Source organism: Citrus sinensis, chromosome 9, assembly GCF_022201045.2.
Source record: "Citrus sinensis cultivar Valencia sweet orange chromosome 9, DVS_A1.0, whole genome shotgun sequence".
Lineage (NCBI taxonomy): Eukaryota > Viridiplantae > Streptophyta > Magnoliopsida > Sapindales > Rutaceae > Citrus > Citrus sinensis.
Genome location: NC_068564.1, coordinates 31,696,829 through 31,713,409, shown reverse-complemented (window position 1 = coordinate 31,713,409; position 16,581 = coordinate 31,696,829). Strand labels below are relative to the sequence as shown.

General features: G+C 30.5%; 1 protein-coding gene across 1 annotated transcript; it reads left to right on the top strand.

Moving 5' to 3' along the window:
* Nucleotides 1-1,354: 1,354 nt before the first annotated feature.
* Nucleotides 1,355-5,187, top strand: LOC102613260 (cation transporter HKT1;3-like). Its single transcript, XM_006474583.3, has 3 exons — nucleotides 1,355-2,577; nucleotides 3,941-4,147; nucleotides 4,989-5,187. The coding sequence occupies exons 1-3, from the start codon at nucleotides 1,355-1,357 to the stop codon at nucleotides 5,185-5,187; spliced, it is 1,629 nt and encodes a 542-aa protein (XP_006474646.1).
* Nucleotides 5,188-16,581: the final 11,394 nt, after the last annotated feature.

Genomic DNA, 16,581 nt, shown 5'->3' with positions numbered 1-16,581 from the left:
TAGTAATTGGATTAGATCCTTGGAAGGTTTGTTGATTCGAGAGGCCGAAACTGACTGCGAGGAAAGCAGCGAATTAATAGAAGAGATGTATGATAAAGATGAACTGAAGAGGAAAAGAACTGTGAGCATGGTTTAGTTTGATGTCGAAATAAATATATATTGGCTTCTTGATCAAATCATTAGTGTGCTAGTCTTAATTTCTTTGCAAAGATTATGAGTTAAATTTGAGAAGATTACGATTTGCTAGAATCGGGATTTTTTTTTTCAATTTAAGTGAAAATTTATCATTTTGATGAAGAAGGAAGAATTTAATGTGCCATATCAGCTTTTTAATTTTTTGAGTTATTTTTAATAGGGTTAAATGTGAAATGTCAAAGAAGAAAATATCTCAGCCTTTGGATTGAGTTAAATAAATGGTTATATATAAATGTCTAAATTTAAGTTGAAATAACTCCTTTTATTAATTTAAACTTTTTAAAAAAAATTAAAAAGTACAATTAATCTTTTAAAATACATTTTATTATTAAACAAAAAATAATCGCAGTAAAATAACTGTCAATGGATGTATCATACAATAAGAGAATGTATAATCATGGATCATTTTTTTTCAAATGAATGTCTTGACCGTTAGTAAGTATGAATCAAGTGGAAAGGTTAGATTTCTAATTAAGAAAATAATATCTCACATTATCAGTGAAAATGAATTTGCTATAAAACTTCAATTTTTTAAAACTAAATAGATGTGTTTTAAATTGTATAGTCCAATAATAAGACTGCAAAGACCGTAAAAAATAAAATAAAATAAAATTTTTTAAGGAATTAATTTCCTTGTTTGAATGTGTAGTCAATGTATTTATAGATGAAATGACAAATTTTAAATTCTCTTCTAAATTTAGGCTTATCATTTTTGTACGATTAATATATATTTCTTCTTTATTATATTATTTTCCATTATTAGTTATATACATGATATATCTAACCTAAAGATATACAGTACGGCTGTCCTACCTAGTACATAAACCGGCTATTAATTGAATTTTCATTCCATTTACCATACAATACGCATTATTATTGCACATGCATGCCCGATATGCCCCTTCAATAATCTGCCTTTTCATATATTACTAATATATAGTCGAAGAAGAATAATTGATAACCAATATTCCAATTATGATTTAAAACTAATAATAAAGGCGAATTATTCAATCTTATCCCTCTCCAATCAACGATCATTTCCTAGTTCAATTATTTTTTTATTCTTTTTTCTTAGCATTAATGGTCTTTAAAACCCATCTTTCTTTTCCCACTCTCCAAACAGCATAGGCCAGTTCGTCAGGAGAAAATGTTTGCAAAGATGCGCAACTTTGCTTCTACTTTTGTTCACTTCTCTAGTGCGAAAATCTCCTGCTTCCACCAATGTTTTCTTGGTTTATTTTTGTCCTCAATTCGTTTCTTGGTTTTAAAAGTAAACCCTTTATGGATTCAACTTAGTTATTTCATATCAATTTCTTCAGTCGGTTACTTGATTTTGAGGGTCTCAAAGCCAAGAGATTCTTCATTCATAAACCCTAAAAACATTGATGTGTTCTTCACTTCTGTTTCTGCTATGACAGGCTCTAGCATGTCAACCGTTGAAATGGAAGTATTTTCAAATTTTCAGCTTATTATTATGACCATTTTGATGTTTGTGGGCGGTGAAGTTTTCATTTCTATGTTTGGTCTCCATGCAAGATCCAAATTTTACTCCTTAAATCAATTGTTTGAAAATAGAATCAACCCAAACCTCACACCTTCTTCTTCTTCTTCTTCTTCTTCTTCTTCTAGTGAAAACTCAACAGAGTTTACCGACCAAATAGAACTGGGAATTGTCTCTCATTCGTATATAACAAATGAGGAGCCAAACAATGGCCTCGAAAATGAGCATAGAATGTCATCAAATGATGATAATTTGAAGTATAATTCTGTTAGGGTTTTGGTTTATGTGGTACTAGGTTATATTTTAGTGACTCACGTAGTTGGTTCTAGTTTAGTAGCTCTGTACACAAGCCTTGCTCCAAGTGCAAAACAAATTTTGAAGCAAAAGGGTCTTCAGATATTTACATTTTCTGTTTTCACAACTGCTTCCACTTTCTCAAATTGTGGTTTCGTTCCTACAAATGAAAACATGATGGTTTTCAAGAAGAATGCACTTCTTCTTTTGATTTTATTTCCACAAGGCCTTCTTGGAAACACATTGTATCCATCTTGTCTCCGATTTGTGATCTGGGTTTTGAAGAAAATCACAAATCGAGAAGAATTTGATTACATTTTGAGAAATTCAAAAGAGATGATTTATCGCCATTTGCTCTCTAAGGCTTATTCTTATTTTTTGGCTATTACTGTTTTTGGTTTCATATTTGTTCAGTTGGTTCTATTTTGTGCCTTGGAATGGGATTCAGAAGCCACGGACGGCCTGAATTTCTTTGAGAAACTTGTTGCTTCTTTGTTTCAAGTTGTTAACTCGAGGCACACAGGCGAATCTGTATTTGATATTTCAATCGTTTCTCCAGCAATTTTGGTGCTCTTTGTCGTCATGATGTGAGTATTTTTTCTCACTCTCTCGTCCGCTCAGTTTTCTTATCTTTTTTTTTTTTTAAAACTTTGATTTTATCTTTTTCTAAAAGAAAGATATACTACTTTGTTATATTTAAGATTTAAACGTATCCACACCAAATCTATCTTATAACTTGAACATCAAATTTTCTTGCCCGATGTTAAAAGCTGATTTTATATGAATCCACCAAACTTAGTATAATTTAATTACCAATTGAACCCAACTTATAGTCGTAACGTTAAGAGTAATCGTTATAATGTTATTAAGCTGGTTTTACATCAGCGGTCTAAATTCCTATTGATGGACGTTTAGTACATTGTTGCCTTTTTTATTGTAGTCAAATCCACGACAGTGGGTAAAAGACTCCATATTTAAAATATAACCGATGGCTTGTCCTAAAAGAATTTTAAAAAAAATGTACGTTATTTTTTTTTCTTTTTTTCTTTTCAATAAAAGTGATTATTAAAGAAAGACAAGAAAATTCCGAAGATAATTGGATGCATAAATGAACTGGTAAGAAAGTAAAAGACCCGTAACTTTTTGTCTCACGTAAGCTAATATACTAAGGGTTTAATATATTTAGATTTCTCATATGACAAGGACAGTCAGTCTGAGACTCTGAGTGTTTCCATGCAAAGTTCACGCTTTGGACACGTGGTGGCATCAATCATTCTTAATTTATTCAAAAGATTCATAGTCTTGAACCCAGCCGAGCCGACCAAATAGAGATTACCCTTCCTATTATCAATAACAGCCAAGTTCTATCCGTTTCATAAAACTAAGATTGGAGTAAGCTTGTACGTGTTTTAATGTCTAATATTATTGAAGTTGAAATACCACGATCTTATCATGAAGTGTTTTATTTTCAATACCCAATCGTCTTCTTTTATAAACGTATACCAACTGTACCATATCATATCATAATGTCAAATAACCTAAGGGCAAACATGCATCGTGATTCATACATTGACTGTTCATTTTTGTATTTTCCATACTGTTCAATGACTCCTTCTTATATCTCTAATTGATAATTCTTTTCTATCCATTAATTTTTTGTATTCTTTGATGTTAAAAGCATAGAATATTTGATTGTTTGAAGATTCAAAAATATGTATATAGAAATTTGATTGTTTGAAAATTCAGGCCGATCTAGAACTTTGAATCCTCTTTCCCGTTTACGTTAAAAGTCTGATTAATTAGTCTTGCTGGCTTTAATTTACCTATTTCCTAGGCGTAGGGGTCTGAAAAAAAAAAATCGTAAATCGAGATTAACATATGTGCTGAAATTAACACCTCATATGTAATTAAATCGTAAATTAAAATTCTTCTTACATTAACGTGTTCCAGGTATCTCCCACCATACACAGCATTTTTGCCTTCAAGAAATTGCAAGGAAAAGAAAAACAAAAAGAAGACTTTTGTGCAGAATTTCATATTCTCACAACTTTCTTATTTGGTGATATTTATCATTCTAGTCTGCACCACAGAGAGAGATAAAATGAAGAAAGACCCCCTCAACTTCAATGTGCTTAACGTCACTATAGAAGTTATAAGGTGAGTTCATATTGTATGTGATGTAGCTACACAATTATTCACTACGTATGTCCGCATTTATAAACTTCAAATTCTATACCATCCAAAGCTGAATAGCTATACTTTGGTTATATAACTTTGCATAGTATATCAAAATTTGGGGTAAATGGTCGATTAGTTTATATATTTTGACTTAATAACTTAGTCTTTATATTTTAAAAAGTACCCCAAAATACTTTTGTTATTAAATATATTATTTTCCTGCCCTTAATTTTTCTTTCTTTTCATAATAATACCTTGCAACAAAATTCTTCTGGATATAATTAATGAAAAAAAAATATTAATTCATCAAATTAACCTTGAAAATAAAAATATTAATGCAAAATTTTTATATTATTATTTTAATTTTAGGATAAATTTGGTAAATTAAAATTTTATATACAGTTATTAGTAAGATTGTTGAAAGGATATTAAATATTACTTTAAGTCGGTTGATATTAATTTATTTACAAATAATTATTTGCAAGATTATTGTAAAGGTATAAAAAATATTAGCTCCTTCATACTAATATTTATTTGTTAATTTGTTAACAAATAATTAGTAATTCTTTGCTAATCAAATTTTCTTATAAATTAATTAATTAATTTAAAAAATATTGTCGCATGGGGTATTATTATGAAAGTAAATAAAAAAAATGTAATTAATTTATTAACACAAGTATATTGGGGCACTTTTTAGAATATATGGATTAAACAAACATTTACCCTATAAATCAGTATTGGAGAGAGAATCTAGCTTATTACCATCTAAGATTTATTTAATGTTCTAAAATGAAATTTTATGATTCTTTTTTTTGGGCAGTGCATATGGGAATGTTGGATTTTCAACAGGCTACAGCTGTAAAAGGCAATTGAGACCTGATAGCTCATGCAAAGATGCATGGTATGGATTTGTTGGAAGATGGAGTAACCAAGGGAAAGTGATTCTCATTCTAGTTATGTTCTTTGGAAGGATAAAGAAATTCAACATGAAAGGTGGAAAAGCTTGGCAGATATCATAAAACTAATAATTTTTATTGATGTAATTGTGTGTATACTTGTTATAGGAAATATTTACAATATTTAGATGATCTTAATGAGATTGCTGAATAAATTCTGAATATATGCTCTATATATTATGAATGCTTGAACATGTTATTGGATGAGTTCATAAATGATATAATGTCCATCTCACCCAACTTTTTTGTTTGGTAGAATTTTTTAAATAAAACTTATTTAACCAGAGTTTCTAAAAATAAAATTTTCACTAAAATATTTTAACAGTATAGTTATCAACAAGTACTTTTATTAAATATTGTTAAATTAATTTAGTAGGTAAGTTTTTTAAAATTATGTTAAAAATAAATAATATTGTTAAATAAATAATATTTTATATATTTTCATATTTTAAAAAAAACTTTTCAATTTTAGTCTTTACACTTATTTTTTCTCATTTATTAATTACCGTACAAGTAATAATTTCTCAATTCTTATGACTCTTGGACTCTGTGATATTAATGAACACCGACATAATCCTAGTACTTTTGTCCATAAATCATTTGACACACATCATGAGTCATGACATATTCGATCACTGAGTGAAAAAAAAAAAGAAAAAATCCATTATCCAAGTGCTTTATGAATTATGATGTTAAAATTCAACAGGCTTAACATATGCATAGTAAGTAGTGCCACCGAAGCCGATAGGCAAATGCTATATTTTACTTCAATAATTTATTTGTCTTATCCACCGACTTTTTTTTTTTTGTTTTTGGGCCTTTTTAAGTCTTGGGCGATGATTGATCATTAATTAAAGAAAATAATTATATCCCGCCGTCTTGTTTGACAAAAATAATTATGTTCTCCTTCAAGTTAAAAATACGTCAAACTCTTCTCCCGATCACCGAATATTAAATAATTGTCGTTAATTTTACTTCTATGAGCATTTATCCTCGGTGACATACTAAAAAATGAAGGCAAAATGTTTAAAAGTTTTAAACAAAGTTAATCAAACATTCTATTTCATGATAACGGATTATGTGATAAATTATCACCTCCGGATAACAACTCTCATCTCAATCGAAATCGCCACTATCAACTGCACTGAGCTTATGATTTACCTGAATTTAAATTATAATAAAACCATGCAATTAAAAAAATAATAATAAGCAATCATACGACGATTTAAGAAAATGAAATACTTTCTTCTTTCAGTTTTCAGTCCTTCAGTATGATTCATTTCCTTCCAATAATAAAAATTTCGGGATTAATTGTCTAGCATCTATAAGGAAATTAACATTGATATCATCAAAATCAAATGAATTGTTCCAAAAAGAAACGAGTTATTTTAATTTACCGTAGCAATATATGTATTGTACAAAAAAAAGAAAAAAGGAAATTGTAGATTTACAATTTTTTTTTTCTGAAAAGAAATTCTATAGCAACTGTCATCGAGTGAGTTCACTTTGTGCGAATATATGCATATATTGTCATCGAGTGCCCAGAATTTGAGAGGGAAAATGGGCCACTTAATTGATGATAATTAGGGAACAGCTAGGCCTTGCAAGGACCCAATAAAATTATGAGATTTGGGCCAAGGAAATCTCCAGTTTAGAAAGCAGGAAATGAGAATTTTCTGAGCAGAACATGTCATAACTCATATGTTGGAGCAAAATGAGAAACACTGAAAGGCACTCATCGGCAGCAACTGCTCGAGTGAGTTCACTCTGTTATCTGTATTCTTCTCTATTACACTAGGTATGCAGGGTGTTATTTATGACGGCGTTACCCAATTAGCTGTTTTTTTAAAAGTATGCCAAATTCTCTGGCAGTGCTTAGCTAGTGATGTAGGAAGATTGTGTAGAATGAACATAGTACATTTTCGAATTCATAACTTTACAAGTAACCGTGCCTAGCTAGTGATGTAGGAAGATTGTGTAGAATGAACATAGTACATTTTCGAATTCATAACTTAAGTTACAAGCACCCGTCTGGGTGATATAATATACAGTTTTCAAACTTTCATTTCTTTTATAAGCCCTTTTGCAATATGTTCAAGTTAAAAATTCCATTTCTTTTATGGTTGTTTTGAAATTTTAAGATATTTTCCCCTTTTTTTTCCCAATTTCTTTTAGGATTTTTATCTTTTTTTTACACATTAGATTTGGGCGCCGTTTATTTTGTTTTTCTTATTTCGGCTAGGATAATTTTATTATACAATAATATTTCATGTTTGTCTATTTTAATAAATTCACGATATTTTAGGATAGTATAAAAAAATCTAAAAAACCTAATATTGTTATTCATAATTATTTAATAATACTACAATTATTCAAAAACTTTTTTCTCTATTTTTTTATCAATCTTTATGTTTCCGCATTGTAACCTAGTAATTTCAACAAAACTATGTCAATCTCAATTAGGCTCAAAAGAGAGGATAGAAGTTCTCTTAATGAAAGTGAGAACACAAAGCTTACACTTTTTTTTTTCAATTTAAATGGATATGTTTTTAGTGGATTTTAGTTTATAGGGAAGATGGATAAAATCTCATCAAAACAATGAATTTGTTTTGAGGGGTTCAAGGTACCTCATTGAACCGTGATGTATGGGCTATCTTGGGCTTAGAACGGGCTAAAGAAGAGTATGATTAAGATGGCAGTAGCGAGGGGCTTGGGTGAGAGTTGGAAATCTTGAAGATCAATGCCTCCCAATCTGTAAAATAAGAAAATGAGCGACCACATTCCGATACTCAAGTCAGTTACTTGGGCTTTTTTGGTGATGAGAGCTTGCAAGCGCTCTGAAAAAATAGTGGCTAGAGGTTGAAAAAGACCTTAGCCCCCTCTGGTTTTGTGTGTGTGTTGGTGATAAAATTTAGAGAGTATGGATATATGAGGTCATGAGAGAGAGATTAAACCTTTTATCATTATAGCAGTTTTCTAGCCATTTGAAATACGCTTGGAGAGCAAGAAGGCAATTTTAGACAAGTGCAGTCGTTTAGTGCACGTGACGTATACTTCAGGTGTTCCAAATTTCTTTTTACAGAAGCTGTCTGCACAATGAAGGTTATGGTAGCTAAAGACCACTGTTCTTTGGGGGCTGCTTATGATTTTTGTTGATTTTTACCGTTGGTTGTCTCTCTTTTTTGTTGACATGATTTGATTCCATCAAATTAAATATTTCTTTTGGGTGATTGAGATAGCACACGTGATGGTTGTTTTTTGGGTACTTTCGTCAATTCTTTGATTTTGGCGGGGCATACCCCGCGTATCAATCTATCTGGAGGGTATTTTTGGTGCAAGTTAGGTACCCCAAGAGGTTAACTTCCAGACATTAAAGTTCCTTTATCGACAAGTGGCGCTTGATTTTAATTCATTTGTTTATTCCCCAAACATGATAAAACTTTGATTCTTGAGAAAATTATGGAAACGACATGAATTTGGCCCATTTGTAAATTTAGTCCACTTACTTTTTTTTCGATTTCATTAAAAAAAATTATGATCCCAACGCAAATTTATTTTTTCAGTCCCTATCTCTTTAAAAAAAAAAAATTCCGATGACCATTTCAAACATAAATGTCTTCAAGTAGTCCACAGTTTTAAAAAAGCCGTATAAAAGTGGTTGATGGTTATCAATAGTCAATTGACAGGCGACAAGTAATCCAAAGACAATAGACATGCATTACTTAAAAGTATTCACATATGAAATACTCATCTTTAGTTTGTTGTTAATATAAGAAAATTAGTAACTGAGGTGCTTGTATATACAAATTCGCCCTAATTTTAAGCTATTTCTGTAAATTTGGCTTGATTCTTCCATTCATTTTCTTGATATCTTCCCAAATTAAGCTTTATAAGTTTTTTTAATTTTTACGGAAAGAAAAAGATAATAAAAGAAGTAGCTAGTATCGAAAAGGAAAAAGAAATAATAAAGAAGAAAAGATAGAAGCAGCCCATCCCCACCACCATCTGAGTTGCAATGATGACGATTAACAGTGGGAGTGGGGCAGTCCAGCTGAATGAAATGCTTTTCAAAAAAATGGCGAAAGAGAAGGAGAGAGAAGTCATTATTCCCATGCAAATAAAACATTAAAAGATGGCGAAAGCAGAAATTAATTAATTATATATATGTATGATGTAAACAAAATGATGAAAGAGGAAAGGTGTATGTGAAAATAGAATCTAGTACTATCTCTCGATACAAGCGATGAGTTTTGCACTAGCAAAGAGAATCCATGTTGGGTTGGCTGCTTCAAAAGATGAGCCATCAAAGCAAAACCAATATCAATATTGCATGAGAGACACGGTGAAGTTTTTCCTTTATGAACTTTATCATTTAGGTTCCTGCGTTTTCTATGTTTTCTTTAATGTCTACTTGTATCTCGACAGTTATGTAATAGATGACTGCATAATACAAGTGATCATGGATACACGATTAGTAGACCTAGAGATGTTGTTAGATTCATTTGAAGTTAAACTATTCAGCCACTTCGAGCTCAACCAAAATCCTCCTCAGATATGTGGTTATTGCTAAAACGCTGTAAATTAATAACGACATCTTATAAGTTATTATTAAATGTACGTTAATGCCTCAAAAAATGAAATTAGTGTAAATAAATTGCTACTTCCTACAGAAATAAATGGAGTACCCTTTGACGTGAAGTTAATTGTCCTCATTTGTGATGGTCAAAATTTCAATATGTTTTTGCCCCGTAATTTTGACGTTTCAATAGGGATGTCAAAAATACCCACAGGGGCGGGTACCTTCGGGAATTTTTCCTATTCGGGGAGGGTATGGGGATAATTTCATACCCAATTTCTTATTCGGGGAAGGGACGGGGGAATTTTTTTACCCAATTTCTTACTCGAAGAGGGGACGGGGATGAGGTGGAATCCCCATCCCCTACCCATTTCTCCATTTTAATTTTTAATTTTATTTTAATTTTTTTAAAATTACTAGTAAATAAATTATAAAATTTAAATTATAAAATTATAAATATTGGTAAAAATAAAAAAATCAAAATATTTATATTATTAAACTTTTAGGCCTAATTAACTAATTAAAGTCCTAAATTTTTATTTAGGACATTAAAAAGACCGAGTATATTCTATTAGCCCAACATTTTTTTTAATTTTAATATTCTTTAAATATTTTAAACTTAAATCTATTTTTTATTTATTTTTAGATGTTATAATTGCCCACAACGAATCACAATTTTAATATCTAATCTAATCTAATCTAATATTTGCTCTTGATTTGCTCCGATTTAACTATTGTGTTGTAAATGGAATAGTCCACATTTATAAAGTGCCCACGCCACCATTGAAAAAGTTAATTTTGAATCTAAATTTGATTTTATTTGTAACAACTTTGTATTAAACTATTAATTTGTTTATAATAGTTTGTAAAAGAAGTTTGTATCCCTTACATGTTGCGTTACTTACTAATTTAATGTATGTGACTTTTGTAATAGATATTAATGTAAGATATATTTCGAACTTTACTTTTATTTGAATTTTTTATTTTAATATGATTAACTCAAAATCGAAAATAAAAAAAAATGTATTAGTTATTCAGGGATCGGGGACCCTCGGGGATCCTCTGTTATTATTCGGGGAGTCCCCTCCCCTCCCCTCCCCTCCCCATTGCCATTCCTACGTTTCAATATAAGTAAAGGACCTATCCGACGTATATTTACAAACTATATCGTTAACTGAAAAAATTAAAAAATGTTGGGACTTCATGCTTGTTGCTTGATCTCTCTCTCTCCCTCTCCATTTTTCGCATGTCAGCTTGATACTCCATGCGTGTTAATTCAAACTTCAAAGAAACTTCATTGAGAGTTCTTTAATTCTTCTTTATTTTTGGCATGTTCTCACATTTCCATGTTAATTATTGTTTCACATATATACAATTTGCTCGTCCGTCAATAATTACATTACTAAAGGACAAAAAACTAAAAAAAAAAAGGGTTAACATCGTAGAAGAAGCAACTGTGTTCACTTGATCAAAAACCAAGATTTATAGAAATACAAAAACAGCCATAAATCTGGCTGAAACCAATGAAATTGATACTTTATAATAAACAACATATTTTATATTTATTTTCTTTGTACAGTGTTTGGGCATATATTTTTAAAATTCCTTTATTCCTTTGTCTAGATCTGAATGTATATTCTTCTTTCCAAGAGAATTAACTTGGCGATGAGAGCCCACTTGGCCATAAAGATAAAAATGTGACTAGATACGAAAAAGCTTTTCTTGATTCGATTCTTTGGGCATGATTTATCTAACAATTTTATATTATTTTCTTACAGAATAAAGGACCTGTAAAAGGTGTAAAAGGTGGAGAAAACTTTTGACTACAACAGTTGGTGCGTTGGAATATATCATGGATGTACGCTTGCAAACTTAGCACTGTTATTTTAATGACTTAAATTCCAAAAGCTTCAAAACTAATCGACATTTGTAAAGGTAACATAAGTAATATTAATTATTAGCGACCACCACATAATTTTGTACTTTAATCTTTCTTAATGTGATCTTAAATAGTTTTATATGGATGCAAAAGTAAAATATCTTAACATTTGTCTTAATCCAATTATTTTTTTTCAGATCTTGACCTCTAAAACTTTATCCCTATTACCTTTAGTCCCATATATCTGTTTCTAGCCCGACGCTTAACGTGTCAAAAATAAGTGATTGTTATGTGTGTGATAATAATTTGTTATTTTATCATTATTAATATGATAATTTCATAGTACCAGTGAACGACACGTTATGTGTTGCATTATTTTGAACATAAATTTTGTATATTAGCTTTAAAAAATATTATTACTCTATACGTAGATATGTTTAAATATACCTATATCATGATACATATATGATTTTTTTCCTTATTTTTCAAAATTACAATTGCAAATCTATTGATAGGTGCAACCTTAATCAGTGCCTAAAAAGGAAAACAAAATATGTGATATCCCGTCCACAAGAGTGGAAGTATGTAACATCCCACATCATTAGCGAGTGAGTTCCAGAATTTGTTTATAAGCCAGGAGCTCTCCCAACTAAATAGATACATTTTGGGTTGCAAAGCCTAATAACAAAATCATGATTGATCATGTGTCCAAAGCAAACAATATATGTTCGGTTGTTGGGTCTGAACTGTTACATAATACATAAATAGGTAGGGCACTTTCCAAAAGTCATAACTTGAGATACATGTGTTTATTTTAAATATATAATCTACCGTTTCGTATGTATAGTGTTCGTTTTGGGGGTATAATATATTATTTTGAAGCTATGTGTATAATATAAATATGTCTCTTTTGGGTTTATAATATATTGTTTTGTGTGTATAATGTATATAGTATACCATTTAAAAGCTTGGCATATAATATACAAGTGTGCAACCATTTTGTGCGTATAATTTACCGTTTCGAAACTTGTAATGAGGTGAACCACAAATGTCCATTTTGGGTGCATAATATACCATTTTGAAACTGGGAAGGAGACTAACCAAATGCAAAATTACTTACTTCATTCTGCCCCATGGGGTATCTTCTGAAGGTCATAACTTGGGACCATTTCAAAGCTTGCAACGAGATGAACCAAATCTAAAACCGTTTGCTTCATTTTGCTCCATGGCCCAGCCAGAAATTCAACTTATTTCCTAATTGTTTTTTAGTTTTAAGATATTTTTCTATTTTTTTAGTTTCTTTTAGGATTTTTATCTTTATTTTTCCTAAATATTGGATTTGAGCATTGTTTATTTTGGATTTCTTATTTAGATTAGGGTAATTTTATTATAAAATAATATTTTAAATTTGCTTATTTTGATAAATTTACGATATTTAGGGTTACTAGATAAAGGAGTTCAAAACTCTAATTTTGTTAATTCAAACTTTTTCAATAAAACTTTTAATATTCAGAAACTTTGTTTCTCTTATCAATCAAATTCTTATGTTTCCGCATCGTCAAAAAGTTGAATTAGATAATTTGTATTATGCATGTAACTGCTTTTAAGGAAATTTAAATGCAAGGAAATTAAAATAGTAGAGTATTGACAATGCATAAGAACAATACTACAGTTGAAGAACGCAAGTCAGTAGTGTCACTCTCAGAGGCTCCAAAATGGGCCAATTGGGCAGTCACGCGCGTACCGTACATGCATGCATATATATTCTCAATTCTGAATCCCTGAAAATCTGCTGATGATCGATGTGAATTAATTCATAGAATCTTTGAATTCAGTCTCACCCCAGAAATTACAAACACAAAACAGATGTCGCGTCTTTGTTTTCTTTATTCGTTTCATTCATTTCTTTCGCAATTTGTTTTCATGTTCTTGTAGCTACATGAAACTACGCACAGTGATTATATCCTCTAGGACAATAATTAATGCCTTGAAAACAAACTGATATGAGATATATTTGTTACCTGCTTGTAATATTGGGCGTATCTTTTGTGTGATAATGATTTCAAAAAGACATTGTTCACTGTAAAATAAAAAATAAAAATGAAACCTTCATCCATTGGTGATGTAGTTATGACAATATAAAATTTGGTGTTCCAACTGTGTAATCTAATAGATGTGACATATTTAGAAGATTACTTATCTTTATTATTTGAATTAATTTGTATAAAGCTCACTTATATGGCGAACTATAAAATTAATTTACAGCTCAACTCTGTGAGTGTAACGTTACTCAACCATATAATAATGAAGCTATTATTGCTTTGCTTTGGTTATGTACAGCTTTTAAACATTTTTGTATAAGAAGAAGTCTCTCTCTTTGATTTAAGTTAATCCACCAACACTCACGCTCCATATATGAAACTGTCTATTTTAAACCCATAACACGCATTTCGAAGGGTCTGCTTTGAACGGTACATCCCCATTTACTGATTTGCAGACAAAGAATATTTGTTATTGTTACGTTCCTGTGTGTGCCGTAAGCATGATACGGTTTTAGCTAGTAAGCTAGGCTTTTGTTTGTCTTGTTCTGTAAGTTGTTCGAAGATAGGACGTACATGCCCATAAAAAGCTGGTTACGTTGCTTGCAATTTCTCTGACATTCTTCATATCTGAGTTAATTGAGAGGATGATGAGGTGGGGGAGCGAAGCCTTTTGTCGTCAATTATTAGTTCGGTGCAAGCTTTTGTCCACCAATTACATGTGACTTCCCTGTTTATGGGGACACCTATATTGGACCTTTTTTATTGTGAAATTTACCATTAAATTGTCAGAAAAATAGTATGCCTATTATCAAGTTACAAAACAAAGGAAACCAACTGGCCCTTAGCCCAGTGGCCAGGACACTGCACTCACAACTGTGAGCGCTGTGGTTCGAGTTCCCACAACGTATGTAGGGGTTTATTTCATTTCTTAATCATTAAGTGAAGGTAATTTTTTTCCTTTCGAAATGTGAGTGGAGTAGACACCCCTCGAATATTAGAGAGAGTAAAATCTGGGCAGTGTTATATAAGAATCTGGGCAGTGTTATATAAGAATTAATGTAAATTAGGCTCAGTAATTGTCTGATCGTAAATATCAGTTGTAAATCTCATGTAATATGATTTGTAATCTGAGCATTAGTCTCATGTAATTAAAAAAAAAATTACAAAACAAAGGAATGACAACAATGCAGTGGTCGTTGATCTCAAACCTAACCCCATCTCAATACCTTGAGAAATTTTAGAATACCTCAAATGTATTACAATTAATTAATACATACATGATATGTGTAGTTGAATTTAATACAACCGCCACTTGCATGATGGTGGTTCAAAATAAATACACACATGTCATGGCATCATTTGCTTGTATGACCGACATGGTACCTCAAATGTATTCTAAAATTTCTCTCAAACCTCTATTAATTCTTAAAGAAAGAGATTTTATCAGTCAAATCTATTTGCCAATAACAAAACATCCATATCAATTTGCCAATTTATGTTATAATGACAAGTCATGATTTGTTATATAACTACGAACTTATAATTCTCGCTTATATATATGTACATCCTTAGATGTGGGTGTCTTCAATTTTTTTTTTTAATACGAACTCACTACAAGAATTATATTTTTTCGCGACCATATTTTCTGTGACGATATAATTTGTCACATAATGTCACTTTTTACGACCATAGGCGATCTCGTCGCTAAATGTCTTTTTTTTTGTGACCAAAATTAAGTTCATCACATAAACTCATTTTTTGCGACCAAACACAATTTTTTTCGCAAAAGCATTTGTCAATTATATATATTTTTAATTTATTTGCGACCAAAAACACTTTCGCCACAAATTGTATACTTTCAGTGACCACTTCAAGATTTCATCGCAAAAAAGAAAGTGGTAAAATTAATATGTGACTTCTTTTTTGGGACAAAACCAAATTTTCGTCTCAAAATATCTATTTTTTTGCGACCCCTTTCAAGTTGTCCCAAAAAGTCAAAAGCTTTTGGTGGGTAATCTACTGCCAACCAAATTATAAAAAGATATTTATAACATTTGTTGTGACAAAATCATTATTTGGTCGCTAAAAATGAAATATTTTGGCGGAATTGAACCGCTTTACACAATTAAACTCAATTTGAACATGTTTTTGCGACCAAATTTAAATGTGGTCGCAAAAGACTAGCATGTTATATATATTTGTATTATTCTTCTCTCTTTCATTTTTATCTCTAAGTTCTCTCACTCTTATAATTCTCATTCTCTTCTTCTCACTCTATCTTCCTAGCTTATTTTCCTTACAAACTTTTTTTTATTTTTTTGTTACATAATTTTATTTAATTATCATGAGTAGAAGTTAACTAACCTTTGAGCTTTTTTTGTAGAAATTAAATATTGAAGATCATATACAAAGAGGTGAAGAAAATCAAGATGCAAGGAGGTGAGGAAAATCAAGAAATTTATGAATAAATATAGTTGTTCCAAATATTACAATGTTATTTGAAGATCATTATGTAATTATTCCAAATGTTACAATTATTATAATTGTCTTAATTATTAAAGAAAAATTAAACAAATTAAAATTTTATAAAATTATATTTAAAATATAATATTATATTTAAATTTTTTTCGACCAGTTTGAGTATGGTCGCAAATATTCTAAACCTGTGACGAAATAATTGATTGAAAAAAAGTAACGGAGAAAAAGTGAAATTATATTTTGCGACCATTTGTTTCGTCGCAAAAAGTTATTTTCTTTGCGACCAACTTATAAAGTGGTCGCGGATGCTTTTACTCGACAAACCTAATGTGACAAACTTGCGACCATAATTTGCTTTTGCGATGAATTTATTGATCGCAAATGACCATCTAGTAGTGACTTACTGTTAAGCCACAATTTAAAAACGTGTTCACATGAAAAAAAAATGAGGGCGTCCGCACTAAAGAAATACCACACACACA

Bases quoted from the DNA above. Each gene is read 5' to 3' on its own strand.
- LOC102613260 (XM_006474583.3), top strand. From the start codon at position 1,355: ATGCGCAACTTTGCTTCTACTTTTGTTCACTTCTCTAGTGCGAAAATC. The intron at 2,578-3,940 runs GTGAGTATTTTT...AACGTGTTCCAG, and splicing joins GTGCTCTTTGTCGTCATGAT to GTATCTCCCACCATACACAG. The intron at 4,148-4,988 runs GTGAGTTCATAT...TTTTTTGGGCAG, and splicing joins GTCACTATAGAAGTTATAAG to TGCATATGGGAATGTTGGAT.